This window comes from Thunnus maccoyii, chromosome 3, assembly GCF_910596095.1.
Source record: "Thunnus maccoyii chromosome 3, fThuMac1.1, whole genome shotgun sequence".
In the NCBI taxonomy this organism is placed as follows: Eukaryota; Metazoa; Chordata; class Actinopteri; order Scombriformes; family Scombridae; genus Thunnus; species Thunnus maccoyii.
In genome coordinates, this window is record NC_056535.1 from 13,941,985 (window position 1) to 13,961,033 (window position 19,049).

Below are 19,049 nucleotides of genomic sequence, written 5' to 3' on the forward strand. Positions count from 1 at the left end.
ATAATTGGAGCAGCGATGGCAGCTTCCCTGCCGACTGCTCCTTTTAAATTACAAGCTCCACTGCTCTCCATAAACTCTGCCCTGCCTCAGACAAGTTACTGCCATTGACTGGCTGAAACAGTCTTCAGGACTTTGTTTGTGCGCAGATGACAATTAAGTGTGTGTGTGTATGTGTGTGTGTGTGTGTGTGTGTGTGTGTGTGTGTGTGTGTGTGTGTGTGTGTGTGTGTGTGTGACCCACCTGAATCTCCAGTTGCTGAACCACCTGCATCTGAACTCGGCACTGAGCAGTGCTGCGGTCATCTAGGGCGTGCTCATTGTTCAAGTGCCTAGAGGAAAAAGGGAAATGCAAGAAGGTCAGCGTTCAATCATTTTTCGGACATAAGATTATAGATTATAAAGACAAATAACAAGCATCATGATCAAAGTACTGCCAGTCCTGATTCACTGATGATTTCTGAGTCAAACTGAGTCTGTAGAATCAATTCACAGGTCCTGAATGATGAAGTAACAAACTCAGCTCTTTCACTTTTATTTATCTACGAGTTTATTGAGTTACGAACTGTTTCAGCGCTATAAAAATAAATCATAATCTTGGAAGTTTATTTTGTCTAGTGAAGGACACAGCAGCTGTGTTTTGTGTGTGTATACTTCATTGGTGCTCAGTGAGCCATGATCCAAGACAACCACCTGGATATGAGCTCATGTGTTATCGCACAAAACCTTATCTTAAGACATTCTGTAAGCTAAACTCCACTTATTAACACTGGTGCGCATGCGAGTGTGTGTGCACGCGTGAACAGACGTGTGTGTATGTGTGAATGGTGGCGCTGTTTGTTTCCTCGAATGTGGGAGGACCCGGGACCTTCTGATCTTTCCCAGTGCACCCCTCCCTGTCTCCCTTCCTCCATCCCTTTCTCTCCCCTCTGTCATCGCCAAGGTTATTCACAGGTTGCTCAGTGTGTGTATGTGTGTGCTCATGCATATCACAAGTGTGTGTGTGTGTGTGTGCAATTGCGTGTGCCAGTATTACAGGGTGAGTTTTAGGATATCCTGTGGTATAATCTGAGTAACTTTCATAAAGCCTCTTCTCTGACTTGTTTATTGTGAAAATGTATGCAACACAAGAAAACGTGTGTGTGCATGTAATATATGACCGTGTGTGTGTCTTTAAGAAAGTAGAAAGTTAGGCAATATCAGGCGAAGACTAGAAATGAAACAAAAACAATGATGTCATGGCATGGCTAATCCAGGCAGATAGACGGCTCAACACAAGTGCACGATAATAATAACAAAAACATGATCTCACCCCCCTCTCTCTCTCTCTCTCTCTCTCTCTCTCTCTCTCTCTCTCTCTCTCTCTCTCTCTCTCTCTATTTCGCTCTCTGTCAAGCTCTCTCTCCCTCTTCCTCACTTGCACTTCTGTCCACTCTCCCCTTCCCACTCCTCTTCCCCCGCAACTCCCCAAATGCCTATGATTCACACTCATTCCAACCAAATCTGCCCCGAAACCCTCCCCTCTCTCTATAGCTGGGCCATAAACAGTAGCAGGGTTTTTTTTCGATGTGTCCCGACAATGAGGCTCTGTTTACTCCTCTGAGTGCTGGCAGACAAGGCTTTAACCCACATTACACCCAGCTCCACCGACCACAGCCAGAGTATTATACCAGAGGACAGGGAGGGGGAGGGAGGGGGAGGTGGGCAGAGAGAAGAGAAGAAAGCCTGAAATAGTGGAGTGTCTCCCTCCTCTGTTCTTCTGCTCTACCCTTTTCCCTCCTGGGGCGATGACTAAGGCTGGCTGGAAGGGAGCGCACTGTTGGACTGACGGCATTATCTGTCACTGGCTCTTTTTTTCATCTCCCTCCCTCTTACATACACTCACACACACACACACACACACACACACACACTCTTTCGCTCTCTCTCTCTCTCTCCTTCCATCTGCCCTGGGGCTACGTGAAACGAGACACCAAACAACAGCTTTCCTCTCCAAACTTTCCCAGCCTGCCTGCAAGCTTTGATCTGACTGTCCGATGCCATCACAATCATTACGCACACTTCTGTGATTATGTGTGTGTGTGTGAGTACGTATTTCATCACCTCGGCTTATTAATATCTCCATTGTTCAAATAGCTATGAGTTCCACATAGATAATAAGAGTGTGAGTTTGTTTAGGGCGTCGTTAGAAGCTTGTGAAGCCGTCGTTAGTAGGCATAGTGCCATGGGAAGTCCACTGAACTGCGTGTGTGACAGAGGAGGAGTTAGCAGGATGTCAAGGCCAGATACTGTTCTGCATCGGCATCCCTAAAGACTCCAAACAGGCAAATAACAACAAAGACAGACACACAGACGGAGGAGAGGATGAAAGTCTGAGGAAGAAGGACGCAGAGTGGGAGAGTGAGGAGGAGGATGTTTGATGTCTTTACCACTGAGGTGGACTAAAAAGATGTACTTGTAGATGAGTTGATTAAAAATACTTTTCTATTTTAGCAAAGAAGCTGTCTGACCATTCAGAGAAAAAAAACACACAAAACACAAACGCACAAAAACACCAATCAGGAGGAAGAGAGCTGACACCACTAATACAAAAACATGTGGATATATTTATCCAAATATTTCAATGTTAAAGCACACACACGCCAATAATGTAAAAATAGACAGAGGGTAATCCCTCAAAATAAAGGAGAATTTACACACATGGTGTGTGTTGATAGTATGTGTACTTCTGTGTATGTGCATGTGTGTATGCATGCATGTGCCTCAGAGCGAATGTGATGTAACAGATGGCAACTGATGTATTAGTGTGGTAATACACAACACCAGTGATGTACGTGACTGACACTCTGCATTTAGCATATAGTGTAGTTTCACTTTACTTTATCTTTTGTTCCTACAAGTAAATTCAATCAGAGGTTTCTTTTTCCTACAATGCAACTAGAGGCTTGTTATGTGTTTGTTACCAATTAGTGATGAAATTGAGGGTAGTTTTAATGTGGTTTTAAACCAAGTTTGTGGTAACTGCAGGATTTGGGGATTGTAGCCAAGAAGACTGCACATTTGAAAACAATACTGATGGTTATCAATGTAATGCAAGAATGAGTGGACAAGAAGATTTGAGTGATCTTAATTCATCTTTATGCAATGTCTTCAAAATAAAGATTTTGGATAAAAGATTATGAGATGAAATCTGAAAACGTTGCCCTTATGACTCCTCCAAGGAAACTATAGATACATCCAAGAGCTGTTGAAGGGTGCGTAATTGAAAAATGGCCACCTTCACAGGATGATTGGTCAACACAGAACTTTTAAGAATGCCACTGTCGTCTTTTTCCAACAGCAATATTAAAAATATGACATGTCATGAGCATTCAGTGCTTCAACTTTGAAGCAATAATAAAAGGTTTTCATTATGTGGAGCATTATCAGTGTAAGTGTGGTCTGTACCCCCAAACTACGCATCATGTATCACATTTCTGGATAACTTACTTGATGAACTGTCCCATGTCCTCACACAGTGCTTCACAGCCAGGCCACTTACACTCTCCATGCCCGTAGAGGGGATGGGAGCCGGCATGCTCCTCATGACTGCGATGAAGGAGAGACACACAAAAAGAGACAACAGTGAGACAGTAAAACAGCTGTTACATTGTTCATAATGTTTTGTTATGAACACAGCAATTAAAGTCAGATACATAGAATAAGAAGTGTTAATATGCCACAAACTCACACACAAACACAGACATGTAAAGCTAACTGTAGCAGCAGCAGTAGCACCAATACAGCCATCTGAGTTTGGTTAGCAGTCATTAGTTTGTACAGTTCACGAAGCCAAGTGCAGAGAGAGGAGGATAGAGCAGAGTGGGGTCAGTTACAGAAGCCAGGCAAATAGGGGAATTGGTCCAGCAACCTCAGAAGCACATTCTTAAGTCCGTGACCTGTCTTTTTGTCCTTGGTGGTGTGTGTGTTGTGCCTTGTGTGTGTGTTAATGTTGCTGTGTGTTCTTATGTTTCAGGAGTTGACACAGAGTCGGCACAGGACCAACCAGCCATGACTGATTGGCGGCGGCTGCCGTCATGTGCTGGTTGTTCTTTTGTGGTGAGAGTATGCTTATGTGTGCTTGCATGTGTGTGTTTTTGTGTGTGTATCTGTGCATATTTATGAGTGTGTGTGTGTGTGTGTGTGTGTGACGGAGAAGGACTGGGCCAGGTTTGGTTTGGGCCCATGGTAAAATAACTGTAACGGTGCGTGTGTGTCTGTGTGTGTGTGTGTGTGGCAGGTCCAGTAGCAGATGTGGTTCAGACGTGGACCTTCGCCGGCGACTGCTGTCTCCACATACTGTATATTTACATGACTGTGTATGTGTGTATTTATATGTGTGTGTGTGTGTGTGCATGAGGGTGGATGTGTGTGCGTGTGTGTGTGTGTGTGGACTGGAATGGGGATTCTCCCAAATCAACATCAGAAGGTTGTCTAACAAAAACCATTTGTCTAGCAGATGGAAACATGTCTCACTCCCTCTCCCTTTGCTTTTTTGCCTCTTCCTGATCATATGTGCAGGCTGAGGTTGGAGCTATATGTGTGCGTGTGTGTCTGCACGTGTGTGTGTGTGTGTGTGTGTGTGTGCTGGTTGTGGTTGAGGCAACTCAGAAGCAGCTCAGACAGAAGACATGACAAACTGCTGGCAACCACATTCTCCTCCACATCAGCCATGCATTAGCTTAGCAGGCTAACACACTAATGCTACCCACTCCCTGATCTACTGTAGCCAACTCTGCACACTGTAGCGGTAGTACGACAGTGTGACACAATTTCATAACCTAATGGGCGTTCTTTTAATTAATACATGCCCACCCACCTTGACCCCCTCAAAGATGAGGTCAGAGGTCAGGGTCAGCTCTAGAGCAATGCCCCTGGAGCAAGCAGTGAATCAGTGCCATAGGACATTTCAGACCACCCTCCAGAGTGTGTCTCTCTATCTTACGCTGAGTCGACCGTGTGTGTGTGTGTGTGTGTATGTGTGAGTGTGTATGTGCTACTCACTGGCTGCTGGGGGGTTGGCTGCCTTTGGAGTAAAGGGGGATATGGTCATCTGCGCTGTCTGTCTTGGTGAAGGAGGATATCCACTCAAACAGTCTGGCTCTTAAAAACGGAAACAAGCCCATAAGCAACCGACACAGCCATGGGACAACATAACTCTAATACAGTGTGTAGACTGCTAATACTCCTAGCACATGCATCCCTAGTATGTCCACATGGAACCAAGGAAATTTTCTCTACAGCAAATTCAGATCCTGAAATATGGATGATTCCAAATAAATCCCATTTTTTTACCAGGTGGCCTGTAGTCACTATCTCCCTCTACTTCTCCTCCCCTGCGTCCACCATCCTATCCTCTCCTCTCCTCTCTTCTCCTCTCCTCTCCTCTCCTCTCCTCTCCTCTCCTCTCCTCTCCTCTACTCTCCTCTCATCTCATCTCCTCTCCTCTCCTCTCCTCTCCTCTCCTCTCCTCTCCTCTCCACCATACCATAGTAGCATGTGGTTGACAGCATATTGGCAGAACATATTGCACCCAACACACCTCCTATCAAATGAGTTGAGAGACTTTTACACCCTGGTGATGTGTGGTATGCTGCATGTGCATGTTTTGTAACTTTGTAACTTCGCATGCGTAGGTATGGAAGAACAGCTAAAAGCTAAAAAGTTAAAGGCCCGAAAACGACATAGCAAGAACGTGTGAATTAGAGAGACTACGGGTCACACAGAGGACAGACACACCCTCACACTGTGGATATTTTAAGCATTTCGAAGTGTAGCACATAACTGTACCTGTCTCTCTTTGGGGTGTGGCTCTGTCCATTGGGCAGGCTGTGCAGTGGGATGTGAGCGCTGGCAGCTTTGGGGAAGGCTGAGGTAGAATTAGAGCTGTTGGTGCTCAAGTCCAGGCCCTCGGCCTGTTTCAGGGCCTCCTCGCTGCTTGGAACCCCCGACACATCCTTCCACAGCTGTTGGAGGTCTGACGGACACATTGCTGCAGAGAAGGAACACCGTTAACTCAGTGATGTGTGTCACTTGATTCAGTCGAGGAATTTCACATGGTCAGTGCAAAGATGATGGTGATGGAGGTGTTTCAGTTAAACGAATAAAAACTAAGCAAAGAAGAAAAATAGTTAATAATTATTTAGATGAGAGAATATGTAAAATATAACCCACATAGATACACACAGACATGCTGTAAATAAACTGAGGCCACAGAGAGCTGTGACTGACAACCATTCTAATCCCCATAAAAACACACAATGCAACAATTAGGACCGCTTGGAGTGGTTAAGAGAGGAAAATCGGACCCACTAATACAAACAATAGGTTAATTTTTGCATGTCTCTGTTATTTTTTCCACATCTCCACTATTCCTCAACTATTTTCTAATTCTGCTGGTAACTCCTACTGTCCACCGGCACCACTGCTCCTGTCACTACCACTATTTGTCTGAACAGGGTGGGTGCACACTTTGAGCTCTCTCTAGTCGCAGCTTTGTTATTTCTGCTCCAATTTCACAGTGAGAGAGACGCCTAAAATGCCACAGCCAACTCCAATGGATCTTACCGTGCATGCACGCACGCAGCCACACACACATCTGCGCATACACACACATTCAGAGACCTCGCAGCAATCCAAATATTATGTCTGCTTTGTCTGCATTCTTCTGTGGTCCCGCCAAAACAAAAGTTCTCACTATGGAGGAATGAGGTGGTGTGTGTGTGTGTGCATGGATGTCTGTGTGTGTGTGTGTGTGTGTGTGTGTATTATCCAAGAAACCCGACCAATCTGTAGACACGCCCAGAGAGTGAAAGTGTAAAGTAGTTATCGGATTGTTAGAGTGTTTCCTCTTTTCACTTATCAGACTGGCTAAAACCACATCCATCCATTCAATCAAAAAAATTGAGAAAAAATTACTTAAGAGAAAAGAAGAGACTCTGGAGAAAATCAGCAATGTACAAAGCAAGCAAACACAAGCTGTAAGCAGCTGAGAGCAGAACAAATATGCAAACAAACATCCTGGTTTTGTGTGCACTCAGGTGAAAATGTACTTGCACAACATCTTCCAGCTAGTCTTGATAAATACAAAGCATTTGAGAAGATGAGAGTGCTCTTGCTTACCATTACTGGCTCACACATTTCAGACGTACACACCATATCTGGCTGCTAGGGTCATATTTATTTCACACTGATGTCCCTGGACAAATGAGACATGCTAGAAAGTAGCCTGAAGTTACTTAGAAGGTGGGGTCTAACAGGATGAAGTCAAGTCCAATGTTTTTTTTTGCGTATAAGAGTGAAAGAAGCTGCTAAGAATTAGGGCATGCAAGTTTGAAAAGAAATCTCACTGCTTGCTCAGATCTATAGTATTAACACAATCCATCAGAACAATTAATAAACTCCAATTTGTGTGCTTACACATTGAAATTTACTAAAATAGTAGGTTTTGTGTTTAGCGTGCAGCTATGAGATGTCTAAGAAGCGCTCCCATCTCACTGCAGTGAGAGAAACAAAAACTATAGCAGGACCCCTCGTGTCACCCACCCCACCACCTACCCACCGGACACAACGGCCCTTTGAGGCGGGGCAACAGTGTGTGCATTTGTGTGTGTAGGTGCGAGTGTTTAAGCATGTGCATTTGTGTGCGAGTGTTTGTGTGTGTGTTTGTGTGGCATGGCTGGCCAGAGGAATGCTCCGGCTCACGCCTGGCTGAGCCGTCACAATGGACCAGCTCTTTCACACTGCAGGGAAATTCCACTCTGATACAGAGGGAAAGAAAAAGAGAAGGAGATGCCGAAGCCAAATGTTTGCAACTGTCTGAAAAATTACACTCTTCTATCCAAAACTGTAGCCTCTGTCTTTTCATTTGTATTCCATTTGCATCCACTCCTTTTTTTTTACTCTCTCTCTGTAAACTGGTAATTCCACTTGCCCTCTGGTGGATCCCCTTCACACACACACACACACACACACACGCACACCCTGCCCCCTAGCATATAAACACACACATATAATACACAAATCACACTAACGTTTCTGAGCGATTTTCGGGTGTTGTATGAAGCTTATCTGCAATGAACTTTTGGGAAATGTAACTGATTTTATTTCTGTGTTCTTTTGATTGACATTACAAAGCGAGTAGGAGAGTGTGTGAGCTTGTGTGTGACTGCTTGTGACTGTGCAGGAGCAAAAGAAAGCAAAAGAGAGAGATCAGACAGAGGGAGGGAAACTGGTCTGTTTGGTCAACTCAGTCAGCGCTTTAGCAATGTTACGGCCACTTAAGAGCCCCTAAAGCATTCTCCGTGTGTGAGATAGTGTGTGTGTGTGTGTGTGTGTACACAGCGCACAGACAAAAGTGGATACAGACACACATGTTTAGTAAGGGCGGACCAGTCAACAGTCAACATTTATTGCACTAAAACCCTGCTGACAAAATGAAGGGGCTGCAGGAGAAGTTACACATAAGAACCCAAAAAAATCCAGTGGGCACACAGCAATAGCAAAACGATGATGTTCTTGTGTCTGGCTAATCTCAAGTACACACACGCACACATACACTCACACAGGCACATGCACACACCTCCAAGCAGGGGGCTTAGTGGCATATTTTACCTATTATCCAAATGAGTACCTTCCACAAACCCACCAATCAGGTTTCCTTTTATGTTTTATAGGCTGATTAACTTAACAGGCTTCACATGCGGCATTGGGCACATGCCTGTGTGTGCGCACACGCAGTTATGACCATGTGTGCATGTGTGTGACTGAGTGCTGTACGCTGAGGGTTGTGTATATGATAGTGCGTGTATGTGTGTGCACGTACCTTGCTGCAGAGACTGCATGGCGGCGGTTGGCTGCAGTGGGACCAGGCCTTGTCTCTGGAGGTTGAGGATGTGCTGCTGCTGAAGCTGCTGCATCTGGATCAGCTGCTGCTGGAAGGCCAACTGCTTACTGCCTAGCTGCTGTATGCAAGGAGACGGAGAGACAGTGGGTAGAAAAAGTTAGTAAGTTGGGTATTACTTCTTTGCTGCAGTGATAACCAACTGCCCCTCAGGGATAAGGTCCATCTCATTTTGTTTTATCTTATCTCAACTCAATTTGAAGAATACAATTGAAAATGATTTCTATCCCTTCTGGAAGTAATTCATTACCACCAAAATCTTTTATATTCAATATAGGACCCACTGGTTCTTGTTCAGATTGTGAGAGCTTTGTTTTGGCAATTTGTGACCAAAATTAGGACAGAATAGCAGAAGTTTGAATAAAATATGGTCTGATTTTTTTTTTCACACAATGAAAGTACACTGAACCTGTGCAGTCCTGTAGAAATCTGCTTGCACCTAAGAAATATTTATTTATATTCTTTTTTTAATTGACATTTTAAGCTAAAATTCAAAATTTCGTAAGAATTTGCCTCTGATTAAGTGGTTTTCAAAATTTTACTTTGAAAAAAGCTCTTCCCTGTTTTTATTATGATGTCAATTGGTATACTCAAACCATGACTTCATTCAGTGTGAACAAACCCAAGTATACAGTCAACTAAGAAATGAATTAAAGGATGATGTAAAGGTTAATTGTCTGCTGCTGAAAAACAAAGTGAGAGCTACGAGGCCAGAATGGAGAAAATTAGTCCCTTACTAAAAGGAAGAAGAGCCTGAGGCCAATCGGTTAGGACCCTGAGGATGAACAGAAGAAGGGAGAGTGGGAGAGACTACATGGCGCGTGGCGATAATATTGGTGTGTGTTACGGTGATAAATGTCCCCTTTCCTGCTCTCCAAGTCTAGGGTAGACCTGGCCTGTGCTGCACTGTTTGAAGTCCCCCCTCCCCTCAACTAACCCCCGAGAGAGTTGGACTTTATCTCTCACAGATAACTTGTGGAGAGGAAAAATAAATAAATACAACTTCAGGAACTGCTCATTGTGTGTGCATGTGTGTGTGAGAGAGAGTGGCAGCCGGGAACTCTTTGAACAGAGAGGAACTCACAGGAAGGGCAGATAGGTCACTTCCTTTCAGACTGGTGCCTGGGGAGAAGGAGTGTGGTGGCAGTGTGGGGGAGGTGTAGAGGAGTAAGCACAACTATTCTTCACAAAAGAAAACCAGAGAAGGATGAAAACGGGGAAAGGCTTAGTTTTTTTTTTCATGCAATGGGCCGACGAAATTCGGTTTTCAAGATAATTGAAAACTTTTTAATATTTGTACTTAATATTTGTGATCTGACTTAAAATGGCTTAAAACAGTGTCCTAATTTTAGTTGTTATTCTATGTTGGTTAAGTAGACTTGTAGAGTATTGTAATTAATGTTTAACGGAGAAACAAACATCCTTTAAGCTTCGTGATAAGCATAGAACTGCACTATGCTTACATAGTGCAGTTCTTTGAACAGAGTCACGTGGCCCAATTGTCATTTGTTGCAATAAATGGTTTATCATAATCAGAGTGTCCTGCCTGAACTGTCTCCCTCTGTCCAGCCCTCCAGCCCCTCCTTTTTTCCTACGTGTCCGTCCATTTCATTTCTTCCTCTCCCCCCTCTGTCGCTCATTCCCTCCTGAGATATGTCTATGGTTCTTTAAAACACATTGTGTGTGTGTGTGAACGTGTATGTATGTGTGTGTGTGTGTCTGTGTTCTGTTTACATTAGCTGTGGCTGAGTGGCCAAAGCTAGCGCAGTAACAGGCTGTCAATGTGATTTATGAGCACATCACACACTGTCTGAGCCTGCCAGTCACACAGAAGCACATACGCACACGCACACACACAAACACACACGTACTGTAGATGGCCACTCGCAAACAGACACACACATACACGCAGCTCTTGTGACGGTCAGAGTCACTTCATTAAGCTGACTCCTGACCAGTCCCAAATGCTCCGGCGACACACGCAAACACTGACTCTACACACACATACATACTCTCTCTCTCTCTCGATGCATCACTTCCACGCACAAGATAGTGAAGAGGAATTGCAGAAAAGAGGGAAAAGGGCAAAAAGTCACAGCCACTCGAGCACAACCACTCCAAAAGGCAAAGCAGCAATTTTCAGTTTTATCCTCCCTCCTTCTACTGCTGCCTTCTCTGTCCTCGTGTTTTCTGAGTGGCTTCTTCAGAAAAGAAGCCACTCAAAAGACTAGACTTGGTTCAAATCTTCTTCCATATGTATGCTACCTGATCTACTTATCACTACTCTGAACAGTATGAGTTGGAGGCTTATGTGCCAGCCTTACAATGGAAAACACCCTCTGTTTGTCTCAGTGTCTGACAGCAGCTGCTTGACCAGACGAGATGAGAGAAATGACTGAAAAGGTGTTTTCGGTTGTGATGGCTCGCAGCGACTGTAAAACACTGACTGCTGAAAATGGCCTTAGTCATATCAGCTGTATGTAGCTCTGTAGGGAGGCATATTCCCCCAAGTATATGTGTTTGTGCATTGAACCGTCGCACATCAACCCTCTCCCTCTCTGCATGTATGTATAGCTGTGTGACCAGTGTTTGCACTTGTCTAGTTGTTACAGGACAACAAACCTAAAAACTGGGACAGCGGCAGAGAGAAGGAAGAAAGGGAGAGCCGTTCAGACACCCTCTCAACATGCGAGACGACCACAACTGGTTTGCTTTGGTCACGGTCGACTTGGTTGACCGCTGTCGGCGAGGACTTTGTTGGGAGGGGGGGGGGGGGGGGGGGTTGGTTCTGCCCAGTGGGAGAAGAAGGGGGGAAGAGGAGGAGAAATCTAGGATGTGTCTCCTCATGCGTTTATCAGAAAGTCTCATGAGGCCCTTCTCTTCAAGTTTGTCTCCTGCATGGTCCTCTGTGTGTCTGATTTTTGGTGAATGAGCAGTCATTTGGTGAATGAGCATTCATGTAAAAATGTCTCTTTCATACAACACACACAGAAACTGGCTACCACATACACACACACACACACACACACCCTCTCGCGCACACAGGTTGTGACAGTAATCTTGTCTGATCGATTGAGATCCTCTTTGTTGTGCCACGATGTGATCCTAGTTGATCCTCTGTTATCCTACTGTACCGCAGCTGTGGTTAAAACCTGGTACAGTGTGTGCGTGGGTTCATATTTGTGTGTGTGTGTGTGTGAGAGAGAAAGCGGGAGCAAGGGAGGCTCCTAGTGCTGGCGGGGTTAATTGACAATTAAAAGAGTGGCAGACCCCTCCTACAGAGAGATTTCACCTCGGGCTTACAGCTGAAGGCATGCAAATGAATGCTTTGGCAGGGAAGCGAATGGCTTAGCACAGCACTCCCTCACTGCCTCGACATGCAAGGCTGGAAGAAAAAATGACAGTCCATATTCACTAATCCTTGTTTTGAGAAAGCTTGTACACACAACAGTAAACTACAGAGAAAAGGAGGATGAGAGCAGAGAAAGGGAGAAAGGAAAAGAGAGCTAACATACTGTACGTATCCTTCATTCTTTACATTAGACCCTTGATGTGATTTTTTTTCCTTCTGCAGGCTCCCATGTCAACCACTTTTACTGCGTTTAAGAGTACTTGTGTACTTCAGAGTGTGCTTGAGCTGAGTGAGTGTGTACTTGGTTAAGTTCACCTCTTTTGCTGCTTGCTTCCCAGCCTGCTGCTGCTGCTGCTGCTGCTGTTGCTGCTGCTGCTGCTGCTGCTGCTGCTGAGTCAGAAGCTGGAGATGCAACTGCTCCTGCTGCTTCTTGTAGTACTCCTGTAACTAGAGGCAGACACAGAAATGGGAAGGCACAGGGAGGGGGAGGAGGTGGGTGGAAAGGGGGAGAAATACGAGGCGAGTGAGTCACAACACACTTTGTATCAACCTTCCTTTGACTGGCCACAGCTTGTCTGTTTGTTTGAGTTGCTAATCATTAATTTACTCAGGAAGCTCCATTAAGATTATAATCTTGCTAAGAGGAGAGCAAGGCGAACAGGAAAACTCACACTGACCACAGTGTGTGTATCTGTGTGTGTGTGTGTGTATGCGAGGAGGGGGGTTATCCTCTTGAGAACGGCTTGTACATGTGTCCGTCTGCAGTTTGTCTTTGTTTCATGGTGCATCAAATGTTCAAAGAGGCTTTTCAGCAGAGAATGACTTCACAGCGCAGCAGTTGCTTCGGTCTCTCATCCGTCTGACCCTACAGTGAGCCGACTACACACCACTACCCATCCTTACCACACACCCAGTGTAATATAATGGTCCCACCATTTCTGTACAATGCTGTTTTACATTTCCAGTTTCAATCTTATCCCAGCCATAGCTTCAGTTTTGCATAATTTACTGTGCTTTTGTATTATTATGTTCCTTCTTATCCTTAATTTATTTTAAATGCAAGACTAATTCCTTCTTTGCTTCTCTTTCTTTTCCATCTGTCTTCCCTCTCTTTTATCGCTCCTTAGGCGGAGTTAATCTCTCTTTTCCGCGTCACTAGCCCTGATCGCCTCCTCATCACACAGACAAATGCATATGCAAGCACACACGTGCACACGCGTACATACACACTTGGCTGGAGAGTGGTGAGTTGAGGGAATAATTAAGTGATAATTAAGGTCTTTTTAATGATTTGATTCAGTGGCTTTGTGCATTAAGAGTATGTGTAAGTGAGGCACTCACCTCTCCAGCCTATTACCATGACCTTGACTTTAGTGAACACACCAAGAAAGAAAGGCAGAGCAGCTGTAGCATAAGAAAAGGTTAGAGGAACCTTAAAGGTTAAAACACATACACTCACACGCACACACACTCACATGCAAATCCACAAATGTGTGCCTGTCCAAACACACAAATGCTGTGCAGCAGTAGGCCGTAAACCTTACTTACACACTCTTACACAGTGCTGTATTGCCATGGGGATATGAAATTTAATGCTCCAGTGAGTGATATGTTGGTTGATTATTCTGCGTCTGTGTGTGTGTGTGTGTGTGTGTGTGTGTGTGTGTGTGTGTGTGTGTGTGTGTGTGTGTGTGTGTGTGTGTAAAAGTGCCTGATTTGCAGATATACACTAAGAGCAAGTCCATACTGTGGTTAATTAAGTGGGTGAGCAATGTTAAACTCAGTGGTTTTAATAGTGGGAGTGTAATGCGTGTGTGTGTGTGTGTGTGTGTGCGTGTGCGTGTGTGTGAGTGTGCATTATCAACCCCCTCTCCCCTCCGTCTCCTTTTTCCTAGTTAGAGAAAAAAAGAGCTGGTGAAGAGGTTCTTAACCGTCTGCATGTCTGTTTCCAGGAAGCCAGCACATTTCACATTTCCATTATGATACATGTTGTCAGATCTTCCCACTGCAATTTATACTCGCCTAAAGCTACCGCTCCTTATTAAATCTACTGTCTGCTCTAGCCTTGCATATGTGTGTATGAATGTGTTTTCTAGACATCCCCTATGCCGCAATTACTTCTCTATCTCCACGTTGTTAGTAGTCCACTTCACATCCTTTACAAGGCTCCATGTGTGTTTCGTGTGTGTAGGTAGGAGGTCGCAGGTTGGTGTGGCTGAGTATTTGACAGATCTGTTGCAGATGAGGTGTGTTTATTGGTTTATGTCGACATAGCAACCCCTCTATCACCTGCCGGGCATCAACGCACACTCCTGAATCACTATGATTCACTGGCTGATGCTAAAAAGATTACAAATGCGTGTGTGTGTGTGTGTGTGTGTGTGCGTGTGTGTATCATTAGGTGTGCAGGTGTGTGCCTGCAGGTGGGAGCATGCACATTCTCCCAGCAACAATGCTAAAGAGGAGGTATTCGAAATGACAATCTGTGTGTAAGTGGATATGTGGATGTGTGTTTATCTTCAAAGATCACCGAGCATTGAATAAGATACAATCATGCCCAGTGTGTGTCAGCGCCTACTAAAACAGACACATCCAAACATGCCGGCCTGGGACTGAGTCCAACTAGAGTGTGAGTGTGTGTGAATGTGTGTGTGTTTCACCTGCTGTAGCATAAGAGCCTGCTGTTGCTGCAGTAGGGCCTGGAGCTGAGGGGGAGACAGGATCTGTTGCATCTGCTGAGGAGTGATCATCTGTGGACTCATCATAGCCATGGACACTGGCACCTGGAGAAAGCACAGGGACACACATACATTTATTTTTTTTTTTAAAAAAAAAGCACTTATATACTAGCTTGCAAAAGTAGGACAACTCATTCAATGGGTTAAGCTTTGTGTGAAAAAGCCCAGCCAGCACAGCGACCTTTAAGCATGACTGTGCCTGCAACTGAATGCTCAACTCAAAACAAACAATCTCAATGGAGGTTGTGCAGTATGCTGGTATGGACAGGTAAAGTTAGAGAGGTGTGTTGTCTTTCATTCTCTGTTGTCAGTCAGCGCTGAGAAAAGCTGGCAACATCAGACAAAGATAAATAGTCAGATACACCATGATACTGATACATACGTATTGTTGACACTTTCCTGGTGTTGTCAAAAAAAAAAGGCAATTTATGTGACAACAGGCAGAGATACAAGGACAGATATGCAATCGCCCTATAAAACATAAAATCTTATCTACTTCCATAAACACATGATTAGGACAGCCTCCGATTTTTTTTCCACACAGTCAAGCCTAGCTAAGAAGAAAGGAACAACAAAGTGGCTATCTGATGAGATGTCTATCTCATCAGATAGGACCGTAGGCAGGCAAAGGCAGAGATAGAGAGAAAGAGAGAGAGGGAGTGAGAGGACTAAGAGAGGAACGTGGTAATTCTTACAGATGTGTTGTGCAAGCACTCAATGCACATGCATTGTACACAATGATGGGCAGATATGCTAATCTGATTACAAACACTGTAAAGCTGAAGACAAACTAACCACAAAAAAACAGAAACTGAGACACAATGTGCGCACATAAAAGCAGACACAATATATGAAAAACCACACAAAGTCTGCTGACGGAGTTCTTTTGTATTTATTAACTAAATTAAGATTTGAGACAACAATGAAAGGGATAAAGACACAGAGCAGTTGAGGCACTGAGAGATATTTACAGAGAGACGGGGAGTGAGATTGAATCCGAGAGCTGATATTTTCTCTCTGTTTACAGGCTGAGGGATGACTAGCTCTTCCTTCACTGCCACACATTAATAAACAATACTGCTTTTTCAACACAAATAATCCTGTCTGTTAAGAAGTGGTGGCTGATTTACAGAGAAATAGTGAGTTACCGCCTCTAAAATTGGCCATTTATCTATATTCACTCGGTGGTGAAATATCAATCTTTCCCATGGTCAGACTGCGTGCGTCTGTGTGTGGGCTTGTGTGTGTGGGTGTGCAAAAGTGCCAGCGTGTGTGTAGCTCTCTTCAGAGCAGTCTATCTACTCACCACCTGAGGGGATGGCAGGTAGGGAGGGTGATGGGAGAGGGAATTGTGCGGTAGAGAGCAAGAGAGGGGACGAGCTGTCACTGGTAAATTAAATCTCTAAAGAGCTGATTTGACTTTGTAAACAAGCTCGGCCATAAATACTAACACCCTCTTTCCCACCTGGCCTCTCTCTCCCCCTCCCTCCCTCCCTCCCTCTATCCTTCCCTCCATCCTTCTGTCTCTTTTCCTCTCTATGTGTCTGTCATTGGTCCCAGACTCTGTCTATGTCTTTATCAATCCAGACTTCCCTAACTAAACGCACTCCCAGCCACACATAACAGTGAAGGGGTGGAAAGGAGGAGGTTTGAGAGCGCAGGGCAGATGTGGGCTAGGAAGTAGAAGAGGAGTGCGTTAGGGGATGTAGATGAATGAGCTGTAGCACATGAGTGTGTGTTTTAGCTGAGGGAGAGGGAGGAGAAGAAGAAGAAAAGACAGTCAGAGTGGGGTGAGATAGGGGAAGGGTGATGTTGTGGCACTTGGTAAAGGAACAGGCAGAGGGGATGGGAGGGAGGTGGAAAGGGTTGTGAGTAAGGTGGGGGTGGTGATGGGTGCGCTTGGCGTCATGCCAGCTTGCCCCCGCCGCCGGGCCTTGTCAGTCTAAGCTGCCAAATGAAAAGCTGTAATTAATTGCTCTTGTGCATCCCATTCTTCCTCCCTGACAACTCATACATTCTATTTTATACACACCACCATTGACATTTTCAAGTCACGGCTGTAATAATTATTGGAGTTATAGCACCTTTCTGTGTGTTGGCTGACGCCAGAACTAAATGCACGTGCGTGTGTGTAAGTGCTGATATACTGTACTGTATGTGTGTGTGCATGTGAATATACACGGAAGTGTGCGTGCGTGAACGTGCCTGCACGCATGTGTTTAAGGCTGAATGCGTGTGTGTGGCAGACTGAATGCTGAGTAGTTAAGGTTTGACGCCATTAATTGCCCCTATAATCTAATATCACAAAGCGTGGTGATTATGGGGCATGCGTTGCCACCGCCATACGACACCGCCAGCCTGAGAGCGCCCGCCACAAAACAAAAGCCTCGCCATTAGCGATTTGACGGGCCAGGACAAAAGCGCCTCACAATGCGGAATTATATTTTCATTCGGCTTTGTCTCTCCCGGTGAATGATTTCTCCCCTTTCATTGGACTGTGAATAGGGAGAGTCTGAAAAGCCGGGCGATTTGAAGTCAGGCATTTATTAAATGCATTTAATTTTTTCCGCTGTCGTCCCTTTTTTTTCATGTTGCATGTTAATTTAAAAGAGAGAGATGCGTGGTAGATTAGTGTGAGAGAGGTGAGGCTGGGGGAGTGAGCGGAGGGGCGAGCAGAGAGAGGGGAGAAGGAAGGATACCATCCACACAGTAGAAGAAAGGAAAGAAGGATGGAAGGAAATGAGAGAAGAAGGAAGGAAATCACGGGTAAAAAAAAGAAATGTGTGAAGAGTCTCACAGAGAGAGAAAGGAACCCTGTCCAGCAGGTTTTTGGATGGAGAAAGTGTGGCCTACAGCTTGAGGCGATGGTTGCAACAGCAAAACACAAACATGAATGTGGGTGAACAATCATGCAATGCTATACAGTACAGTAGGTTTTAAAGTGTGAAAGTTGAACCACTAATAATAGTAACATTTCAAAATCTAAGATGTTGCTCCAATCATTAAGATTCAAGAATCAGTCATACGTGCACACACGCACACACACACACACACACACATACACTGCTGTGGGGTCGGTGGCTGACAGAGGTCAAACCCTGCCATGGAGTGAGGGAGCTGGGGGAGGAAGGGATGGAGGGAGGAGAGGAGAAGCGAGAGACAGCCCTGTCGTTTACAGAGAGTGGAGGAGTAATTAGAGGGGTTGTTTGAAGAGGGAGTTTAACTGATTAACAAAGGAAGAGAGGGAGCGAGGGAGCGCCAGAAAGATGGGAAGGAGAAGGAGGAGAAAGGCATGGGGTCCCAGAGGAGTAAAGAGAGAGAAAGAGGGGGGATGTAACTTGCATCTCAATGAGGCTCCATCCCTCTCTCCTCTCCTCCCTTGATGACTTTTCATTCTAACGAGGAGGAAAGCCCCACTTTCCATTTCAGATGAAACCTCAGGAAGCGAGGAAGGAGGGCTATCTGATATTAAACCAGCGTGTAGCCGAGGGAATAAGCCCGGTGCAGCTCGGCACCGTGTTTCTATAGAGACAGGCTGGTTTAAATGACTGCATCATCTTTAATTTAGGAATGAACTTTGTATTTCACACCTTCACCTTCCTTGTAATTGAGGTCTCTTATTATAAAAGTACACCATCCTCAACCATCACATCAGATGCTTTTTTAATATATGCTGGTACATGCCAAATGATCACATTTAAAATAAATAAAGATGCTCTAAAGAATGTTTTGTCCTCTCCTGTTTGGTGGTAATTTTTAATGCAAATTTAAAATAAAAATAAAAAATCAGAGAAACCAACAAATCTCAACACTCCCTTGAGCTTCACAAGCTGATAAATGTACTGCTACTGAGTTATTCACTCCATGCTGGCTCCAAAATGTGCGACCAGTACATGTAAGTGTGTATATGTGTGTGTGTGTGTATGTGTGTGTGATGTCAGTGAGTGGTGAGAAGAAAGGAGGCTATAATCAGAATCTAAACAGGCTCTCAGTCTAAATGATGCGGGCCCTGCCTCTGGGTC

General features: G+C 44.8%; 1 protein-coding gene across 1 annotated transcript in view; it reads right to left on the bottom strand.

Annotated features, from left to right (window-relative positions):
* Positions 1–19,049, bottom strand: part of foxp4 (forkhead box P4) — a 168,115-nt gene that overhangs the window by 16,970 nt on the left and 132,096 nt on the right. Inside the window, exons 8-14 of the mRNA XM_042405824.1 lie at positions 14,950–15,072; positions 12,605–12,736; positions 8,860–8,995; positions 5,826–6,027; positions 5,040–5,138; positions 3,486–3,584; positions 241–328 (exon numbers count right to left, since the gene is read on the bottom strand). Coding sequence (XP_042261758.1) covers positions 241–328; positions 3,486–3,584; positions 5,040–5,138; positions 5,826–6,027; positions 8,860–8,995; positions 12,605–12,736; positions 14,950–15,072 — 879 coding nt within the window. The remainder of the gene's footprint in view (positions 1–240; positions 329–3,485; positions 3,585–5,039; positions 5,139–5,825; positions 6,028–8,859; positions 8,996–12,604; positions 12,737–14,949; positions 15,073–19,049) is intronic.